This window comes from Procambarus clarkii, chromosome 45, assembly GCF_040958095.1.
Source record: "Procambarus clarkii isolate CNS0578487 chromosome 45, FALCON_Pclarkii_2.0, whole genome shotgun sequence".
NCBI lineage: Eukaryota > Metazoa > Arthropoda > Malacostraca > Decapoda > Cambaridae > Procambarus > Procambarus clarkii.
In genome coordinates this window covers 35,844,606-35,866,179 of record NC_091194.1, presented here as the reverse complement: position 1 = coordinate 35,866,179, position 21,574 = coordinate 35,844,606, and the positions used below count along the sequence as shown (strand labels likewise).

General features: G+C 41.4%; 2 protein-coding genes across 2 annotated transcripts in view; one reads left to right on the top strand and one right to left on the bottom strand.

The window, feature by feature from the left end:
* Positions 1-10,343, bottom strand: part of LOC138350339 (testis-specific H1 histone-like) — a 34,207-nt gene extending 23,864 nt beyond the window's left edge. Inside the window, exon 1 of the mRNA XM_069300965.1 lies at positions 10,289-10,343. Within this exon, the coding sequence (XP_069157066.1) occupies positions 10,289-10,343 (55 nt within the window). The remainder of the gene's footprint in view (positions 1-10,288) is intronic.
* Positions 10,344-10,430: 87 nt separating this feature from the next.
* On the top strand, positions 10,431-21,040 carry LOC138350338 (ATP-dependent RNA helicase glh-2-like). The gene is made up of 2 exons (XM_069300964.1): positions 10,431-10,476; positions 20,361-21,040. The coding sequence occupies exons 1-2, from the start codon at positions 10,431-10,433 to the stop codon at positions 21,038-21,040; spliced, it is 726 nt and encodes a 241-aa protein (XP_069157065.1).
* Positions 21,041-21,574: the final 534 nt, after the last annotated feature.

Below are 21,574 nucleotides of genomic sequence, written 5' to 3'. Positions count from 1 at the left end.
AGAGCAAAGCTCAACCCCCGCAAAAACACAACTAGTAAACACACACACACACACACACACACACACACACACACAGACTCAGCCTAAATTGCTGCATAGACACAGCAGGAGAAAAACAACAGTAAAGAACAGGTTATGAACTTAAGGATAGGGGCAGAAGGACTCACTACTAACGACAAGGAAGTGTGTGAGGAACTGAATAAGAAATTCCAAAAGGTCTTCCCCCTTAGAGCAAGGAAAAATTCCAGAGATAAGAGAGAAAATAGCTAACCAGGAACCACTGGAAGAGTTTGAGAATACCAGCGGGGAAGTAAGGAAGTGTTTACTAGAGTTGGATGTGACAAAGGCTATAGGCCTAGATGGAATCTCCCCTTGGATTTTAAAGGAAGGAGCAGAAGAACTGTGCCTGCCACTCTCCATAGTGTATAACAAATCACTGGCAACAGAGGAACTGCCAGAAATTTGGAAAGCAGCTAACGTAGTCCCGATATACAAGAAAGGGAATAGACAGGAGACACTGAACTACAGGCCAGTGTCCCTAACCTGCATACTATGCAAGCTAATGGAGAAGATTGCGCGAAGAAAGCTAGTGGAACAACTGGAGCGAAAGAACTTTGTAACACAGCATCAACATGGGTTCAGGGATGGCAGGTCCTGCATCACAGGGTTACTTGAATTCTACGACCAGGCAACAAAAATCAGGCAAGAAAGAGAAGGGTGGGCAGACTGCATATTTTTGGATTGCCAGAAAGCCATTGATACAGTACCACACAAGAGGCTAGTGAAAAAGCTGGAGATGCAGGCTGGAGTGAAAGGGAAGGTACTCCATTGGATAAAGGAGTACCTAAGCAACAGGAGACAAACGAGTCAGTGTGAGGGATGACGTGTCAGATTGGCGGGACGTTACAAGTGGAGTCCCGCAGGGGTCAGTCCGTGGGTCTATACTGTTTCTGATATATGTAAATGATCTCCCCAGAGGTACAGATTCGATTCTCTCAATGTTTGCTGATGATGCAAAAATTATGAGAAGGATTGAAACAGAGGATGATAGTAGGAGGCTACAAGATGACCTAGACAGACTGAGAGAATGGTTCAACATATGGCTGTTGAAGTTCTACCCGAGTAATTGCAAAGTAATGAAACTAGGCAGTGGAAACTGGAGGCCAGACACAGGATACAGAATAGGAGATGATGTACTTAATGAAACGGACAGAGAGAAAGATCTAGGAGTTAATATCCCACCAAACCTGTCCCCTGAAGCCCACATAAAAAGAATAACGTCTGCAGCATATGCGACGCTGGCTAACATCAGAACAGCGTTCAGGAACCTGTGTAAGGAATCATTCAGAATCTTGTACACCACATATGTAAAGCCAATCCTGAAGTATACGGCTCCAGCATGGAGCCCGTACCTTGTCAAGCACAAGACGAAGCTGGAAAAAGTTAAAAAATATGCCACTAGACTTGTCCCAGAACTAAGAGACATGAGTTACGAAGAAAGGCTGCGGGAAATGCACCTTACGACACTGGAAGACAGAAAAGTAAGGGGAGACATGATTACAACCTACAAAATCCTCAGAGGAATCGACCGGGTAAACAAGGATAAACTATTCAACACTAGTGGAACGCGAACAAGGCGACACAGGTGAAAACTGAGTACCCACATGAGCCACAGGGACGATAAAAGGAACTTTCTCAGTGTCAGAGTAGTTAATGGATGGAATGCAGTAGGCAGTGTTGTGGCGGAGGCTGACTCCATACACAGTTACAAATGTAGATATGAGAGATCAATGTAGATATGGTAGATCTGTACACCAGTTGATTGACAGTTGAGAGACGGGACCAAAGAGTCCAAGCTCAACCCCCACAAGCACAATAGGTGAGTACACATACACTACACACACATAAGGCTTAAGTAATTTAAAAAAATGTTTTGTCATTGTGTACAAATATAAAATATATTTAATGTTCCAATAACATGTCTAAAAAAAAAGATTTTTTCAAATATATATATATATATATATATATATATATATATATATATATATATATATATATATATATATATATATATATATATATATATATATAAATATATATATATATATATATATATATATATATATATATATATATATATATATATATATATATATATATAAATATTTATATATATATATATAACTGAAAACTCACACCCCAGAAGTGACTCGAACCCATACTCCCAGAAGCAACGCAACTGGTATGTACAAGATGCCTTAATCCACTTGACCATCACGACCGGACATAATGAGGTGATAGCCTAAGCTATTTGAACCACCCCACCGCCGGCACTCGGATAGTAATCTTGGGCATAGCATTTTACCAAATCACCTCATTCTTTGGGGCACACGTGAGGAACACAAATGCGAACAAGCCTGAATGGTCCCCAGGACAATATGCAACTGAAAACTCACACCCCAGAAGTGACTCGAACCCATACTCCCAGAAGCAACGCAACTGGTATGTACAAGATGCCTTAATCCACTTGACCATCACGACCGGACATAATGAGGTGATAGCCTAAGCTATTTGAACCACCCCACCGCCGGCACTCGGATAGTAATCTTGGGCATAGCATTTTACCAAATCACCTCATTCTTTGGGGCACACGTGAGGAACACAAATGCGAACAAGCCTGAATGGTCCCCAGGACAATATGCAACTGAAAACTCACACCCCAGAAGTGACTCGAACCCATACATAGAATGAGGTGATTTGGTAAAATGCTATGCCCAAGATTACTATCCGAGTGCCGGCGGTGGGGTGGTTCAAATAGCTTAGGCTATCACCTCATTATGTCCGGTCGTGATGGTCAAGTGGATTAAGGCATCTTGTACATACCAGTTGCGTTGCTTCTGGGAGTATGGGTTCGAGTCACTTCTGGGGTGTGAGTTTTCAGTTGCATATTGTCCTGGGGACCATTCAGGCTTGTTCGCATTTGTGTTCCTCACGTGTGCCCCAAAGAATGAGGTGATTTGGTAAAATGCTATGCCCAAGATTACTATCCGAGTGCCGGCGGTGGGGTGGTTCAAATAGCTTAGGCTATCACCTCATTATGTCCGGTCGTGATGGTCAAGTGGATTAAGGCATCTTGTACATACCAGTTGCGTTGCTTCTGGGAGTATGGGTTCGAGTCACTTCTGGGGTGTGAGTTTTCAGTTGCATATTGTCCTGGGGACCATTCAGGCTTGTTCGCATATATATATATATATATATATATATATATATATATATATATATATATATATATATATATATATATATATATATATTGGTAGCAGTCTTACTTGTAAACATATTTTATATATACATATTAATAATTCTAACACGAATTTTCTCAATATTTTTTATGTTTCTTTTCACTGTCAGTGGTAATTGAAAAATCAATTCTCCAAAATTCATTTTTATTTCTAGTCTGGCGCGACACTTGAACGCGTTTCGTAATAACTTGTTACATTTTCAAAGACTTTTGTTTACACTCACACAACTATAACCTGTAAACACTAAACAGAGTTTTACTATTCTATCATTTAAACAGCTTTAATCTTATATGCTTGCATTTGGGTGAGATCATGTTACAACAGTTTTGGATGAGGTGAACAAAACTTTCAACCTCTGAAGAGACAACTAACACAACACCTGTACCCCCTATTAGACTATTTTACAGGAACTACTTTTCCACAGCTCATAAAACGGAGGAAAGGGTCCTGAAAGATATTGCTAATAGGAACGTTATCCCTACAGACAAAAATCAGAAGATACAACTGACGATTTACTATAAAACCAAAAAAACGGCCAACCTACTCATGAGAAACTCTCCAGACACAAAGCAGAACGCTTTAAAAGAGACCAACGTCGTCTAGGCCTTCAAATGCCCACTAGGGAACTGTAAGCCTCAAAGAACTCAGAGGAGCAACAGGGCTCCATTAAGGAACATATAATCTCTTCCCACAACCAGACCATCACAAGAAAAGTCTTAACAAACAACAAAGAAATCATCGATAGATACAGCGATCGAAGCGGCTTGACATCTGCAAGGCACTACACATCAAGAAGTCAACACCAGCAATCAACAGCCAATTAATTCACAACTATATTCTACCCACTTCAAGACTCCGCTCCAATATAGAAGCAGCAAGAAATATGATCCAATAGGCCCTCTGCAGTTACTTCCATTCTTCCCTCTAATTTATGCAATTTATACCCAGTGCACCGTGTTCTGTCTTGTGTGGAAAGTTTGCTCTATCTTGTGTTGAAAGTTTTGTTCACCTCATCCAAAACTGTTGTAACATATCACCTCACCCAAATGCGAGTATATAAGATAAAAGTTGTTTAAATGATAGCTTAGTAAAAATCTGTTTAGTGTTTGCAGGTTATAGTTGTGTGTGTATAAACTAAAGTCTCTGAAAATGTAATAAGTTATTACAAAACGCGTTCAAGTGTTGCGTCAGACTAGAAATAAAAATGAATTTTGGAGAATTGATTTTTAAATTACCATCAACAGTGAAAAGAAACATAAGAAATATTGAAAAAATTCGTGTTAGAATTATTAATATGTATATATAACATATGTTTACAAGTAAGACTGCTACCAATATATATATATATATATATATATATATATATATATATATATATATATATATATATATATATATATATATATATAAGCCCATACTTGCTTAAACCACAAGTGAAGATTAACAATCTTTGGACAACACCCACCAGTGGGCCTCGAACCCAGAAAGCACAACTACCTTCCAGTAGCTGCCATATCTAGTACGCCTTAACCCACTACACAACATCAGACCCTTAAAAGAAGTAGAGATTTTGAGGTATATATACACCTCAAATATCCCCACTTCCCAAGGGCACCAGATAAGTGAGGGGTTTCTATACGTTTTTCATCAAGCCACTGTTAATGTGGGAGAACTCGTGTCCATGCTATAAGCCTATACTTGCATAAACCACACGTGAAGATTAACAATCTTTGGACAACACCCACCAATTGGGCCTCGAACCCAGAAAGCACAACTACCTTCCAGTAGCTGCCATATTGGAGTAACCCCTCACTTATCTGGTGCCCTTGGGAAGTGGGGATATATGAGGTGTATATATACCTCGAAATCTCTACTTCTTTTAAGGGTCTCATGTGGTGTAGTGGGTTAATGCGTACTAGTTATGGCAGCTACTGGAATGTAGTTGTGCTTTCTTGGTTCGAGGCCCACTGGTGGGTGTCGAGAATGAAACATTTTTTTACAGTACTCATTCTCTTGTAATTTCCTGTCTAAATAAGTTTTCAAAAAGTCTTTAAATCAGCAATGGTTTTTCTAGAGTTGGTAGATAGAACGTGGTTTACAATATTATATACCCATTTCAATACCGGCTAAGAAGAATATGAAATATTTTTATATTAGCTCCTTATCTATTACAACTGATGATGGGACCGAACCTCACTAAATATCCACAATTTGTATTACATTGTAAATAATAATATTTGTGCTACAGTTTTTCAGTCATGCATCTGGTTTATGAAACTTTTATCACATACAATAAAACGCTTTTATGTCTTGAGTATATATATATGTTTCCTTAATGCCTTTTAAGTACCGATATATATATATATATATATATATATATATATATATATATATATATATATATATATATAGTATATACTACTCTATTTTTACTTTTACTGTTTTTACTGTTTTACTTTTACTGTTTTTACGTGTTAATCTCCACCTGGGAAGGAGAGGGTGCACTCAGTGGGCAGCCAGGCGTCATCACATCTAGGCATGGCACATGCCGCACCTGACACACAGCCTCTTTCCAGCCAAGAAGATGGCCACCCAAGAGGAAACTGTCAAGTGTGTGACATACGGTATCGTCTCAATTCAAATGGAACTGTCCGCTATCATTCTCTCAATTCAGGTGGTTGTCTAGGGTCTAGGCGCCTGCCCCGGGGCAGTGACGATGGACAACCTGCTGCAAGGGCGAGGAACAATACCTCCCTCAACTTCATTTCAGCAGATAATCTGCTTGAAGCAATCAAAGCGACGTCCACCAGGACCTTGCCCCACATCCCCAAGGCTGCCCGTCACCAAGCAGCAGCCAAACTCACCAGTCTGCTGACAAAGTTCAACAATGCTCCCAGAACCTCTGGATCGTGGCACAATCTCCTTCTATTAGGGAATGCATGCCTTACATTACCGCCCAGGAGAGACAAGTCATTAGCAACTTCTGTAATCAGGGCACTTAATGAATTCCCCAGAGCAGACCACCTGGTCCGCCTCCCCCCTCGTGCCAAGAACACCAGCCGCAGGACGACCAACAATAACTCATCTGAGAACCACAAAATGAGAGCACAGATCACCAGGAAAATAGAAGAGGGCAATACCACAGGTGCCATCAGAATCATGACCAGCGATGACACTATTGCCCCCAGGAACGCCACGACAGCAGAGGCTCTTCAAGACAAACACCCACCCAGAGCCCCCGACAGCAGCAGGGATCCCCAGGAAAACAATGCTGGCATAGAACCCTTGACTGTTCGAGAATCTGAGGTGTACAAGGCAGCCATGTCTTTCCCAACAGGTTCAGCAGGGGGCTTTACAGGCCTAAGACCCCAGCACATCAAACAAATGCTGAACCCGGTGCTTGGAGAAGCTGCAAAGGATCTTCTAGTGGAACTTACCAGATTCTCCAACATGTGTTTGGCTGGCGGCATCCCTGAGGACATCAGGCCTGTCTTTTATGGAGCAGCACTCTGTGCTCTAAAGAAGAAGGATAGGGGTATCAGGCCCATTGCCGTTGGCAACACCCTCCGACGCCTTGTAGCTAAGGCTGCAGTGAGATCTATCAGCCAGGAAGCAGCCACCTTGCTGAAACCTCGTCAGCTCGGGTTTGGGATTCCCCTAGGTTGTGAAGCTGCAGCACATGCAGCGCGGGCTTACATTGTTGATCTCCCGGACCAGAAGGCACTAGTAAAGCTTGACTTCAAAAATGCCTTCAATCAAGTCAGACGAGACGCTGTCCTCAGGGCTGTACACAACCATTTCCGTCCCCTTTACCCATTCATCCGATCGTGCTACAGTGGGGACTCTAAGCTTCTTTTTGGGGAGCATGAAATAAACTCTTGTGAAGGTGTCCAACAAGGTGACCCCTTAGCCCCCCTCCTTTTCTGCCTAGCTATCAAAGAGGTCACTGATAGTCTGACAAGCGAGCTAAACATCTGGTACCTGGATGATGGCACTCTAGCTGGAACTCCGGAAACCATTTTGGAGGATATAAGGAAAATCCAGGAGCAGGGAGCATCCTTAGGCCTCATTCTCAATGCATCCAAATGTGAAATAATCTCCCGCAACCCAGACATCACTGGGCAAATACAAAATGTTCTTCCAGACATTCTCGTTGTCGAGCCACCGGACTGCACTCTCCTGGGTGCCCCCATTGGCCCTCGAGCAATCGAGGAGGTCTTGGCTGCAAAAATCACTGACCTAAAGAGAATGTTGGACAGGATTGACAAGATTGATGCCCATGATCCTCTCTTTCTCCTTACAAGATGCCTGTCTCTCCCTAAGTTGACCTACTTTCTGAGATGTTCTCCATCCTACAGCAGCCCTAAGTTAAATGTGTATGACACCCTTCTGAGGTCCATGCTGGTGAAAGTCCTGAACCTGCCATTGGACGACTCTCAGTGGGAGCAAGCAACCCTTCCTGTAAGACTCGGCGGCCTTGGTGTCTGCACAGCCTCCCAAATTGCTCTACCAGCCTTCCTTCCCTCCTCCCATGCATCGCACGACCTCGTCAGAGATATTTTACCTGCAACCCTGAGAGATTCAGCAGGAATACACGATCCTGCTTTCACTGAATGTTCAAATCAGTGGGATGTTCTTGCAGCCCCAGCAACCATTATAGAGCCAACAAAACAACACAAACAGTCCGGATGGGACCACCCTCTAGTGGAAAAAGTAGCATATACTCATGGAAGGAGGGTAGACAGTTGGTGTGGGACTACACATGTGTATCCACCCTGGCTGACACCTATGTACACTTCGGAGCTGATCAAGCAGGTGGGGCGGCCAACCACAAGGAAACATCAAAATCACTCAAGTACAGGCGACTGGAAGGTCAATACCTCTTTGTTCCCATAGCGTCTGAGACGCATGGCCCCTGGGGCAAGAGTGCCTTGGGATTTCTCAAGGAATTGGGTTCCAAGCTCATTGACGTCACCAGAGACCCAAGGGCTTCCAGTTTTTTGTTTCAGCGCCTCAGTGTAGCGATCCAGAGGGGAAATGCTTGCTGCGTCCTCGGTTCCTGTCCAGTAGCGGAGGAGCTTCAAGAGATCCATAACCTTTAGGCATTTGTCTTGTATGTTTTGTAACCTTTAAATACACAATAAAGGAAAAAAAAAGGGAAGGGGGTGGTAGGAGAAAAGCACACAGAAACTGTATTGGAGGGACCTACATTCCCTCCAATGCGTTATGTGTGGTTTCCTCCGAGGCTATGGATCCCCCTTCTTCCAGCCAGAGGTGGTACTCTCTTCCCTTTTGAATGTAAAAAAAAAATATATATATGTATATATATATAACTGAAAACTCCACACCCCAGATGGATTCGAACCCAGACAGCCAGGAGCACAGTGCACCTTGGCGTACCTGGTTCTTTAACCACTCGACCACCGTGACTGTACAAAAGTCATTGGGAGCCGAGGCTATATCCCCAACGACCCGACAGCACTTGGTGGTATGCCTGGGCATAGATATTTCATGCTCATGGTTCGAATCCTGCTGGGATGGGGAGTTTTCAGTTGCATATTGGCTTGGGGACCACTCAAGCTTGTTCGCATTTGTGTTGCTCCCGTGGCCCCACAAATTGAGGTGATTCGATGAAATACCATGTTTACGGTGTTGCAAATAGACGAAGAGTCAAATGAATGGAAAGCAGTGAAGTCGAGCGTCCACACCTTGTGACAGCAGACAACTAAATGACACAGAGAAATCCCATTATTGTGATATATACAATGAACAAATCCCAGTGGGTGCAGTTGTACTCCAGGTTGCAATTATTTGGACCATGTCGTGGCGCAGTTGACTAGAGCGCGCCTGAGAACACCCAGCGCATAGGTTCGAACCTTCATCACGGCTCCTGATGATTTGTGATTTGTTCTTTAAATAAGTGACGTTTTGCCTTCGAATCTCCAAGTGACTCGATGATGAATGTGATGGAAGATGTCCTATTTTTGGTCACACCACGTCACGTGACTTGTAAAGTGACGTCAGTGTATTAAACGTCAGAGATAAACTATTCACCATCCTGTTCGCTAAAAATGATACACGAAGGTTATAGATATTTCTAAATGAAAAGAAAACCTTCTGCTCTACTCAGAAAATAAATTTGAGCTGGTGGAAGATATTTGAGGATGTTGTTCCCAAAAAGAACGTTACTGAGAGGAAACATTCACGATGTATTAAACATTATGTAACCATTTAGTAACTTCCTTACTTCTAGTCTCAGAAAATTATTTGGTTAATATAAAAGACTGACAAAGAGAAGAGGTCAGAGCACAAAATGTCCCGACATATTTTTCAGGGAAAAATCAGTAATACAAATTTATATATAATTGCCCTGTAATGCAAATAATATGTTCTGAACTAAAATATAAACTCAGCACGAATGAGAACTTATATTTCCTTAATAAAGTTATACAACAATTGCCTTACATAATCTTGAAGTCAATGTGAGTGAATTAAACATTAACTTCAGTACAGTAGTTGCTACTAACGTGACACTGTAATGAACATTGACGCAGGGAGCTTTAACCAGAGCTTTAGCTATGATAAAGTAAATTTCTCAGTTTCAAATGAGCAAATGCACAGATCACTTTATCGCGCTCAAATGTTAATAAGACACACTAAGCAAAATCACGATGTAATTACACTCATAAGTGATAAACAACTTTCTAATATAAAATAAAACATGTTCATGACATCCAACCCACACATCTGAAAATGATGAAACGATGACAACTTGTTCCGTCATGTTCATATTCTTACCTTTCATCTTATTCACAACCCATCCTCCGAATTGACAGTACGTCTTAATACTAAGTGTAATAATAACATTTCCTGATTGTCATACTTAGTACGTAATACCTACGTCCAAGAGCATCCCAGACGCTGCATCAATCGACTGAGCTACAACATGGTAAAAGAGTTGAAACCAGAACTTCTACTGAACTTACTTGGATCCTGCAGCCTCTCCGAGACACAAACAAGGGCTTTACACAACTCCTCCATGCAACTGTGATTTCTGTGTGTAATGAAGTAAAGGCGAAGAGGTAGAACGGTCTATTGACATAGACATAGATCGAGTGCATTGGGGAGATGTGTAAAACCCTGGTTTGTGTCTCGGAGAGGCTGCAGGATCCAAGTAAGTTCAGTAGAACTTCTGGTTTCAACTCTTTTACCATGTCGTAGCTCAGTCAATTAAGGTAGCGTCTAGGATGCTGTCGGACGTAGGTTCGAATCCTCATCACGACCCTTGTGGATTTGTTCATATATTATCTATGTTGTTTTTAAACTTGTATATAGAACAGCGTGGGAAGTATAATAGTGCATTCTAAAAGTATTGAATATATATAGATATATATATATATATATATATATATATATATATATATATATATATATATATATATGCAGAAAATCCACAGAGAAATATGAAATGAGGTGAACGTTTCGGCTTTGTTAAAGCCATTGTCAACACCAGACTGACTAAGGAGAAGGGAAGGGGAGGATATATAGGCCGACACCTGACCAACCCATCCCAAGGGTTGGTCAGGTGTAATTAACCAAAAACAGGTATAGCTTAGCTTAGAATGGTCAAAGAGGATTAAGCGGTCAGAAAATAAGGATAAAAGATTAAAGAAAAGCCTCATGAACACACAATATATGAATATACAATTATAATGAGACATTGTAAGCCTCTCTATCAGAGTTGTTTCTTAAACTGTTGTGCAATATTATAACTTAAAAATGGATCAAGTTTATACATACCAGTACTAACATTGTAACACTGTAAAAGTGTTTGGGTTAGTTTATTTAAAATATATATAGAGTACACGAGTCACAGACAAGGATCTGAGAGGCGCCAGTTGTCTGCCTGAGATCTCACACCTCTAACCGTTAATGACCCCAAGTGACCTGAGGTCAGATCATGATAATTTCACCTTGCTTCCGCTAAGCGTATAATTGGAGCCGGGTAGCCTTCAAACATGCCGACGTTTAAGGAGTGGCTTGGTAGTGCCGGAGGCTATCTACTTGTGGGCGGAGTTAGCTACTAGGTTCCCCAATATAAACTCGGAGAGCTATCCAGCATAGAGCATTAAGAGACAGAACAGCAGACGAGAGCAGAGACGACGTCCCTACCAGGGAGGCTGTCGGCCGGCAGGGGCGAGACAGTCTCTGTCAACTACAGACCCCCCCCCCCCCTCTCTATTCAACTTAGACTCAGTCCTCGGTGAGTGAACATTTAGGTGACTTGGTCGTGTTTACATATGTTGTGTGATGATCAGGGGCAGTCAAGTTGTAGGGTTCTCGAATTCTTGGATGATGACTCACTTTGCATATTAAACTGGAACATTTTAATTGAATTGCTAAATTATGATACTTCATGTGAAATATAATTATGAATTTATTATTTAAATTGTGTTTAACTTTGTTCCCTAGAGATTTTGAGTTGAGGTGAGAAAGCCTCTGTAGTTACTGGTTTCATGGTTTAGAATGAGTACATGATAAAGATGGGAACTACTAATAATGAACTCATGATAACATCTTTTGAGAACATTTTGATACAGACAAGTTCCATTCCTTGTCTTGTATGTAATAGTCTAGAATGGATGGTGGCAGCATTTCGTCTTCTACTATCTACTCTTCTACTTCTACTATCTACTCTTCTCCTTCTACCTATCTACACCTCTCCCTCCACCCCTCTCTAAACTCTCACTTTCAACTAATGACTCTCCTCGCCCCTCCCACCTCCCTACCTCTCACCCCAAACCCTCACTAATTACTTCACTATTCATTTCTTTCCTCTCGTTTTCTCTTATACGTTTGTGGCAATGATTCTGTATTCTAGAGGTCTCTCTAGAGTTTCGGGTAACTGATCAAGTGACGGCGCCTTGTAGTCTTAGAACCTAGGTAGTCAAATACCTAGGTTACAAGGTGTTGAACGAGAGAGGTTGCCTTAGGAACTCTGGGAGTGCTCTAGAATAGTTGGCTAACTGGGGACGGGATAACGGACTAGAGAGAGCTGTTTCCCCCGGCCTCGTTAGTTAACTGGGGGGGGTGGAATAATGGACAAGATAGAGCAATTTCCCCCACCCCCGTTACAATGGTGGCAGCGGTGTTGAACAATGTTGTAGGTAGTTGGTGTTCTTTTAACATTGTTCAGTCCCACGTGTCTTTTTGCCGCTCAGGCGCTATCAGGAAGATCTTGACAGGTGTTTTACTTTCGCGAGTTAGCGAGTTTTTTTCAGGCTAGGAGATAGTGATTCTCTAGTGTTGTGGTTTAGTGATTTTGTGAGTTTTGTGAAGTTCAGGGAATGTTCACCAGAACTTGCGTGTGTAGTGATTAATGTTAGTGATAAGATTTGGTGATTTGGGAACCTAGCGGTTGGTGGGTAGGGGAGGTCACCTGAGTGTGACAGGTGACCTCGCATGTCCCACGGGGACACCCAGCCACCGCTGGTCTCCAGGTCAGTGGGGAGTGGCAGGTGTAGTTTTTAAATAGTTTAAGTAGTGGTTCTGCTCAGATTATTGCGATCGACTGTTTTACTCCATTTGAACGCAATAACCCGAGGTGTACTGGTATTGTACAGCATGCTAGGGGGAGGCTTAGTATGTCAGTAGACTTCACGTTGGGGACGCTCGACGTTAGATAGTCTGGTCACAGGGGTGGCAACAGTTTTGAGTTGTTGACCGGCGGAGAAGCTAGGAAAACACTCTGGGTCACGTAGGTGGCTGTAGGTTAAGGGTGGGAGTAACGGTTAATTATGTACTTAAGATTAGGAAAGGTACAGTTAAGTTTAGGCTAGTGTTTTGTCTATTAGTTTTGATTTTTTTTTTGTGACAAGTTAAAAGTAGTGATGACCTTATTCTCTCTTCTCTAACTTTCCTCTGTTACTGTCTTATGTTCCACCAAGTCAGTATCATTCAGTGTTAATTGGATTATTTAAAAAAAATTTAAGTGTAGTTGTTGCCAGGAGGAGAGCTTATAATTGGACTGTGTGAACCCTATACAAACTACAGGGTCACACAACAGCATGGAACACGGGTATTGTCGCCTTTATGTTCAATTCACAGGTGGGAGCCAGAGGAGAGGCGCGACGCATATACAGAAGAGGGAGACGGCTGCTGTGTACCACACTCAGGGGCGTTTATCACCACCACCACGACCAGCCCCACTACCTGGAGGTCATGGCTCCACCACCATCACCGCCCCAGGGGACCCCAAGATGCAGCCCTCTCGGTCGGTCAACATTGGTCTACCCAGTGGACCCCAGGACGGACGGACCCCAGTGGACCCCAGGTCGTTCTGCAGACGACCCCAGACGACCCAGTAATGATGGAAGAGGAGCAACAACGACTCCAGTCTGTCCCACCAACATCGGTCTACCCAGCATGGACCCCAGGACGGACAGACCCCCAATGGACCCCAGGTCGCTTGTCTAAGACCCATGGGAGGAGGAAGAGAGAAGAAAGAAGAGAGAAGAAAGAAGAAAGAAGAAAGAAGAAGGAAGAGAGAAGAAAGAAGAGAGAAGAAAGAAGAAGAAGATAAGACAAGCTGAGTGAGACACGATACCTAGTGTCCCTTGCTGGTGTCAGCATCATTGCATGGAGCGTAATTGCAAGACAGGATCGTTTGCCTTGACTGGCCGCCCCTCCTGCAAGCAGGTAGCTCTGTTGAGTGATTCTTCCTGTGTCATGCAGACTTGATGTGGCTGTCAGAAGTAGCTCTCTGAAGGAGGCGTGCTGGAGCAACAGGGAGGAAGAAGAGTAGGATGGGATTTCTACTGTTGGCAACTATATGAAGGTCTCGAAACTTGTAGTCCCTATAGCTGTGAAGAACCCCAATATACGTCTCTCATGGTGACTGACGTAGGGCCAATTACAGATCAGCTGGACAACCGAATTCCACGGTCCTGTGCGCAGTTCAAGTAGTAACGGCTTTCGGGTTGACCAAGTGTTGTTGTGCGTTAACGACGGAGAAGCGACGGAGGCAGTTGTGTTGAAGAAATGTGGTACAGGATTATCTACAAGACCAAGCAGTGACGTCGCCCAGCCAGAGACAATGGACGTCTGTCTACATATTTCATTTTTTAGAGTAGGATGATGTATATTTGTTTAGCTAGGATGTATTTTTTTTTCGTTAATAAAGTTGTTGCACACAGCTAGCTTGCTTTAGCAGTGTTGCAAAAACTTTATTTCGGGGAGAAGGGGAGATGTAACACTGTAAAAGTGTTTGGGTTAGTTTATTTAAAATATATATAGAGTACACGAGTCACAGACAAGGATCTGAGAGGCGCCAGTTGTCTGCCTGAGATCTCACACCTCTAACCGTTAATGACCCCAAGTGACCTGAGGTCAGATCATGATAATTTCACCTTGCTTCCGCTAAGCGTATAATTGGAGCCGGGTAGCCTTCAAACATGCCGACGTTTAAGGAGTGGCTTGGTAGTGCCGGAGGCTATCTACTTGTGGGCGGAGTTAGCTACTAGGTTCCCCAATATAAACTCGGAGAGCTATCCAGCATAGAGCATTAAGAGACAGAACAGCAGACGAGAGCAGAGACGACGTCCCTACCAGGGAGGCTGTCGGCCGGCAGGGGCGAGACAGTCTCTGTCAACTACAGACCCCCCCCCCCCTCTCTATTCAACTTAGACTCAGTCCTCGGTGAGTGAACATTTAGGTGACTTGGTCGTGTTTACATATGTTGTGTGATGATCAGGGGCAGTCAAGTTGTAGGGTTCTCGAATTCTTGGATGATGACTCACTTTGCATATTAAACTGGAACATTTTAATTGAATTGCTAAATTATGATACTTCATGTGAAATATAATTATGAATTTATTATTTAAATTGTGTTTAACTTTGTTCCCTAGAGATTTTGAGTTGAGGTGAGAAAGCCTCTGTAGTTACTGGTTTCATGGTTTAGAATGAGTACATGATAAAGATGGGAACTACTAATAATGAACTCATGATAACATCTTTTGAGAACATTTTGATACAGACAAGTTCCATTCCTTGTCTTGTATGTAATAGTCTAGAATGGATGGTGGCAGCATTTCGTCTTCTACTATCTACTCTTCTACTTCTACTATCTACTCTTCTCCTTCTACCTATCTACACCTCTCCCTCCACCCCTCTCTAAACTCTCACTTTCAACTAATGACTCTCCTCGCCCCTCCCACCTCCCTACCTCTCACCCCAAACCCTCACTAATTACTTCACTATTCATTTCTTTCCTCTCGTTTTCTCTTATACGTTTGTGGCAATGATTCTGTATTCTAGAGGTCTCTCTAGAGTTTCGGGTAACTGATCAAGTGACGGCGCCTTGTAGTCTTAGAACCTAGGTAGTCAAATACCTAGGTTACAAGGTGTTGAACGAGAGAGGTTGCCTTAGGAACTCTGGGAGTGCTCTAGAATAGTTGGCTAACTGGGGACGGGATAACGGACTAGAGAGAGCTGTTTCCCCCGGCCTCGTTAGTTAACTGGGGGGGGTGGAATAATGGACAAGATAGAGCAATTTCCCCCACCCCCGTTACAACATTAAGAAGATTTGGACACTGACTGATTAGAGCAGACTCAATCAAATTCCGTTCCACGAAATCCCCACAATTTGATTGAGTCTGCTCTAATCAGTCAGTGTTCAAATCTTCTTAATGTTAGTACTGGTATGTATAAACTTGATCCAGTTTTAAGTTATAATATTGCACAACAGTTTAAGAAACAACTCTGATAGAGAGGCTTACAATGTCTCATTATAATTGTATATTCATATATTGTGTGTTCATGAGGCTTTTCTTTAATCTTTCATCCTTATTCTCTGACCGCTTAATCCTCTTTGACCATTCTAAGCTAAGCTATACCTGTTTTTGGTTAATTCCTTCCCTAGGTATTGGTTGGGTCAGGTGTCGGCCTATATATCCTCCCCTTCCCTTCTCCTTAGTCAGTCTGGTGTTGACAAAGGCTTTAACAAAGCCGAAACGTTCACCTCATTTTATATTTCTCTGTGGATTTTCCGCATAAAATGATCAGTGTTTTGTGATCGTCAATTGCATATATATATATATATATATTTATATATATATGCACTTCTCAGCCTACTATGCAAGGCCCGATTTGCCTAATAAGCCAAGTTTTCCTGAATTAATATATTTTCTCTAATTTTTTTCTTATGAAATGATAAAGCTACCTATTTCATTATGAATGAGGTCAATTTTTTTTATTGGAGTTAAAATTAACGTAGATATATGACCGAACCTAATAAACCCTACCTAACCTAACCTAACCTATCTTTATAGGTTAGTTTAGGTTAGGTAGCCAAAAAAGTTAGGTTAGGTTAGGTTAGGTAGGTTAGGTAGTCGAAAAATAATTAATTCATAAAAACTTGGCTTATTAGGCAAATCGGGCCTTGCATAGTAGGGAAAGAAGTGCGTTCTGGCTACTAGGTACGACATATATATATATATATATATATATATATATATATATATATATATATATATATATATATATATATATATATATATATATATATATATATATATATATGTCGTACCTAGTAGCCAGAACGCACTTCTCAGCCTACTATGCAAGGCCCGATTTGCCTAATAAGCCAAGTTTTCCTAAATTAATATATTTTCTCTAATTTTTTTCTTATGAAATGATAAAGCTACCCATTTCATTATGTATTTAGGTCAATTTTTTTTTATTGGAGTTAAAATTAACGTTGATATATGACCGAACCTAACTAACCCTACCTAACCTAACCTAACCTATCTTTATAGGTTAGGTTAGGTTAGGTTAGGTAGCCGAAAAAGTTAGGTTAGGTTAGGTAGGTTAGGTAGTGGAAAAACAAATAATTCATGAAAAGTTGGCTTATTAGGCAAATCGGGCCTTGCATAGTAGGCTAAGAAGTTCGTTCTGGCTATTAGGTACGACATATGTCTATATATATATATGTCGTACCTAGTAGCCAGAACGCACTTCTCACCTTACTATGCAAGGCCCGATTTGCCTAATAAGCAAAGTTTTCATGAATCAATGTTTTTTCGACTACCTAACCTACCTAACCTAACGTAACCTAACTTTTTCGGCTACCTAACCTAACCTAACCTATTAAGATACGTTAGGTTAGGTTAGGTAGGGTTGGTTAGGTTCGGTCATATATCTACGTTAATTTTAACTCCAATAAAAAATAATTGACCTCATACATAATGAAATGGGTAACTATCATTTCATAAGTAAAAAATTAGAGAAAATATATTAATTCAGGAAAAAATTGGCTTATTAGGCAAATCGGGCCTTGCATAGTAGGCTGAGAAGTGCATTCTGGCTACTTGGTACGACATATATATATATATATATATATATATATATATATATATATATATATATATATATATATATATATATATATATATATATATATATATATATATATATAATCCTAGGACTAATAGTAACAGAATCAACCTCGACTAAAGAGTGTGATAGTTGGAATTGCTTTCTTTTAGTGTTTGCATGTTGGCCTTCATCTCGCGTCAATGTTTAGTCGAATATCCAAATATCCGAATCATTGTCGCTGTCGGAAAATCCGACACCATTTAATATATCATACATACAGATAATTGTAGCTGTGTTGTATAAACAAGTTAACCCATAGAAAACGTAACTTGTAGTGGAATTACCGTCTAAAGAAAACGGGATATCATCACCACATACCATTATAAATTCACCAGCTATTCTGCTGGGAATTATTCTTAAATACATTAGTCTTTGGACTTTACCATCATAAAACATCTCATATAAATTAACTTAATTATCAGTATTAAAGTAGAGTAAATGTGACCCTTCTATCACTTATTGACATCTGGACAATGTAAGCTAGGCGTCAGGGTGAGGGAGGGCAGCCATTGTTTATACTAGACCAGAGGCGCAGGGAGCTATTCGGCTCCTGTTAATTTTACTTGGACGTAGTGTTATGGAAACCAAAGGTGTACCATCTTCAACACGCTGTCAACAAATTCAGGTTAAGTGTTCTTTCCGAAACCCATGTATCTTTCATTTGTGGCCATTAATGTCATTATATAGGGTGAGCCGGTTAGAGCACGTGGTAGCCTCAAACTAAAGGTAATTAAGCCAGGTCTTTAAGGTTCCATGTACAGTGTTTTCTCTGATATAGCTTGTCATATATAAGTATCTGGCTTTACAGCTAGCGCCCTTTTGACAGGTCAAGACGAGGAAGCATGCTTTGTGCATCAGTTACCAGGGTGATGGAAGCTACCTCAAAGAGGGAAAATGTGGTGTCTACATCCTGGTTATACCTGGTGGACTAAGGCCTGCTGTACAAATAAGATAAGGAACCTCTTCAATGTATGTAGTCTAATACTGTAGTTTGATTGGCTGCATATATATAAATTTAATTAATATAAACCCCCCTAATGTGTAGAGGATCGATTTGTGAGATTGAGATTATTGCAGAAATACAGTCCACTTAACATCATACAAATTGCTATCGAAGTATATAAATTAACGTAAATATAAATTCATATAAATTAAATAAATATAAATCTCACAGGTCGGTTCCCACAGTCGCAAGGAAAGTGCCGGATATGTTAAAACCTAACTAGAATGAATGGGTAAAGGAATCAGACTTCATAACATTTGGACAGATGAAGGAAGAACGACCAAAAAAAAAAAAACACAAGATACTTATAGGAACTGACGGAGTGAACAAACATGAGGGATTCAGCCCTCACTCTCTTCCTTCATTTAATAATGCCCCACAAGGCAGCGTGACAACTATAAATAAATTGTTTTCTCTTCTTTGTGTTTCTTTACAAAATGTTCTATGTTCAAAATTACATGTTAAAAAAATTACAAAATTAATATTAAAAATGTTCAAAAATATTAAATTCAAGGGTCAAAATTATAAACTCTGAGAAGCCAAAGGGATATTTGGAGAGACGTATTAGTGTGCGAGTAATATACACGGGAAATAAAGGTAGACTAGAAACCAGCGACGCAACATTTATATACACGAGGAAATATGATAATAAATGAGATGAGCGGTAAGACAATGCTCTTGGCAACTGACAACTAACAAAACTGGGGCCAGATTCACGAAAGCACTTACGCAAGCACTTACGAACGTGAACATCTTTCAACTCAATCTTTGACGGCTTTGGTTACATTTATTAAACAGTTTGCAAGCTTGAAAACTTCCCATTCAACTGTTGTTATTGTTATAAACAGCCTCCTGGTGCTTCGGAGCTCATTAACTGTTTAATAATTGGAAACAAAGTCGCCAAAGCTTCTGAAAAGATGTACAGGTTCATAATTGTTTGCGTAAGTGCTTTCGTAAATCTGGACCTTGGTTCTCAAGAGCTGTTCTTTGGTCTTCCAAATACAACTCTGCGAGTACATGCACAGTGAAAGAGTGCACGAGTTCCAGCACTTCCCCTCCTTATCAATAAGTTTCTCACCCCTCCTCACCAACTACCACCAATAAACTACCCTCCCTCCCTCCCTCCCTCCCATTTACCATCACAGACCACCATAGCCACGTACACCTCCCTCCCTCCCTTTATCAGTCATCCTGGCTTTAATGCCACCTCTCTCCCCACCTCCAGTGCCTCAGTGGGTTAACCTTCCCAGTCCTTCCCACGTCTTATCCAAAACAGGATAAGGAGAGGAGATAGAAACGAGGCAATACTGGTCAAGGAAAAAATCTTTTTAGCGTAATTTTTTGTAGAATACACTGACTTGTACTTTGCACTAAGAATCCTTTTAGTGTCAGGAGAGACAATGGTGATGACACTTTAGTGTCAGGAGACTGTGATGGTGTCATTTTAGAATCAGGAGAGGTCGTCATGTGACACCTTAGTGTCAGGAGACTGTTAGGGTTGTCATTTCAGAGTCAGGAGAAGGCATGGTCGTGTTATTTTAGTGTCAGGAGAGAGAGGGAGAGAGAGAGGTTGTGATGGTGACATTTTAGGATCAGCAGAGGGTGTGATGGTGACATTTTAGGGTCAGGAGAATATGATGGTGACATTTTAGGGTCGTGTGATGGTCACATTTTAGAGTCAGGAGAGCGTGATGGTCACATTTTAGGGTCAGGAGAGCGTGATGGTCACATTTTAGGGTCAGGAGAGCGTGATGGTCACATTTTAGGGTCAGGAGAGCGTGATGGTCACATTTTAGGGTCAGGAGAGCGTGATGGTCACATTTTAGGGTCAGGAGAGCGTGATGGTCACATTTTAGGGTCAGGAGAGTGTGATGGTGATATTTTAGGGTCAGGAGAGCGTGATGGTGACATTTTAGGGTCAGGAGAGTGTGATGGTGACATTTTAGGGTCAGGAGAGCGTGATGGTCACATTTTAGGGTCAGGAGAGCGTGATGGTCACATTTTAGGGTCAGGAGAGCGTGATGGTCACATTTTAGGGTCAGGAGAGCGTGATGGTCACATTTTAGGGTCAGGAGAGCGTGATGGTCACATTTTAGGGTCAGGTGAGCGTGATGGTCACCTTTTAGGGTCAGGAAAGCGTGATGGTCACATTTTAGGGTCAGGAGAATATGATGGTGACATTTTAGGGTCGTGTGATGGTGACATTTTAGAGTCAGCAGAGGGTGTGATGATGAACTACAATTCCTGGAGAACCAGGGAATATTCAAACAAGAGTTCAAGGACATTAACAAAGTATGAATAAACATCACTCATGAGGTAGTAGAGACCTACCATAGGCCAAGAGTAGAGTTGTTAGTAACAAGGTACTTAAATTATTACCAAATTACCTGTAATCATTGGTACCGGTCCGGAGCCTGCTCTGTGTTTAGTATATGAAGGCGTAGTGGCAATGAAGGCTATTGATGTAGAGAGAAAAGGAGAGAGTGAACAGCAAATGTTCAATAAACAGCAATAAAAGACCAGATAATTCATGGTGATAATTTTAAGGAAAACAAAACTTAACGGAACGACACAAGACACGACGGAATACATAGAGAACTTATAATAAACGTGGCTCATATATAGCAAGACTTGCTTCATTGCTGAGGGGGAACTGAGTGATGTGGATAGACTGAGGAGCACACCACAGTGGAGATGGGGAATATGGTGGAAAAGACATATAAAGGGAATAGATGGAGAAGACAAAGGGGCAATATTCCAAGCCAGAGAGTATGGTAACAGACATATATGCCAGGAAGACCTTGTTTTGTGTTAGAGTTGTAAATTAGGCAGACAA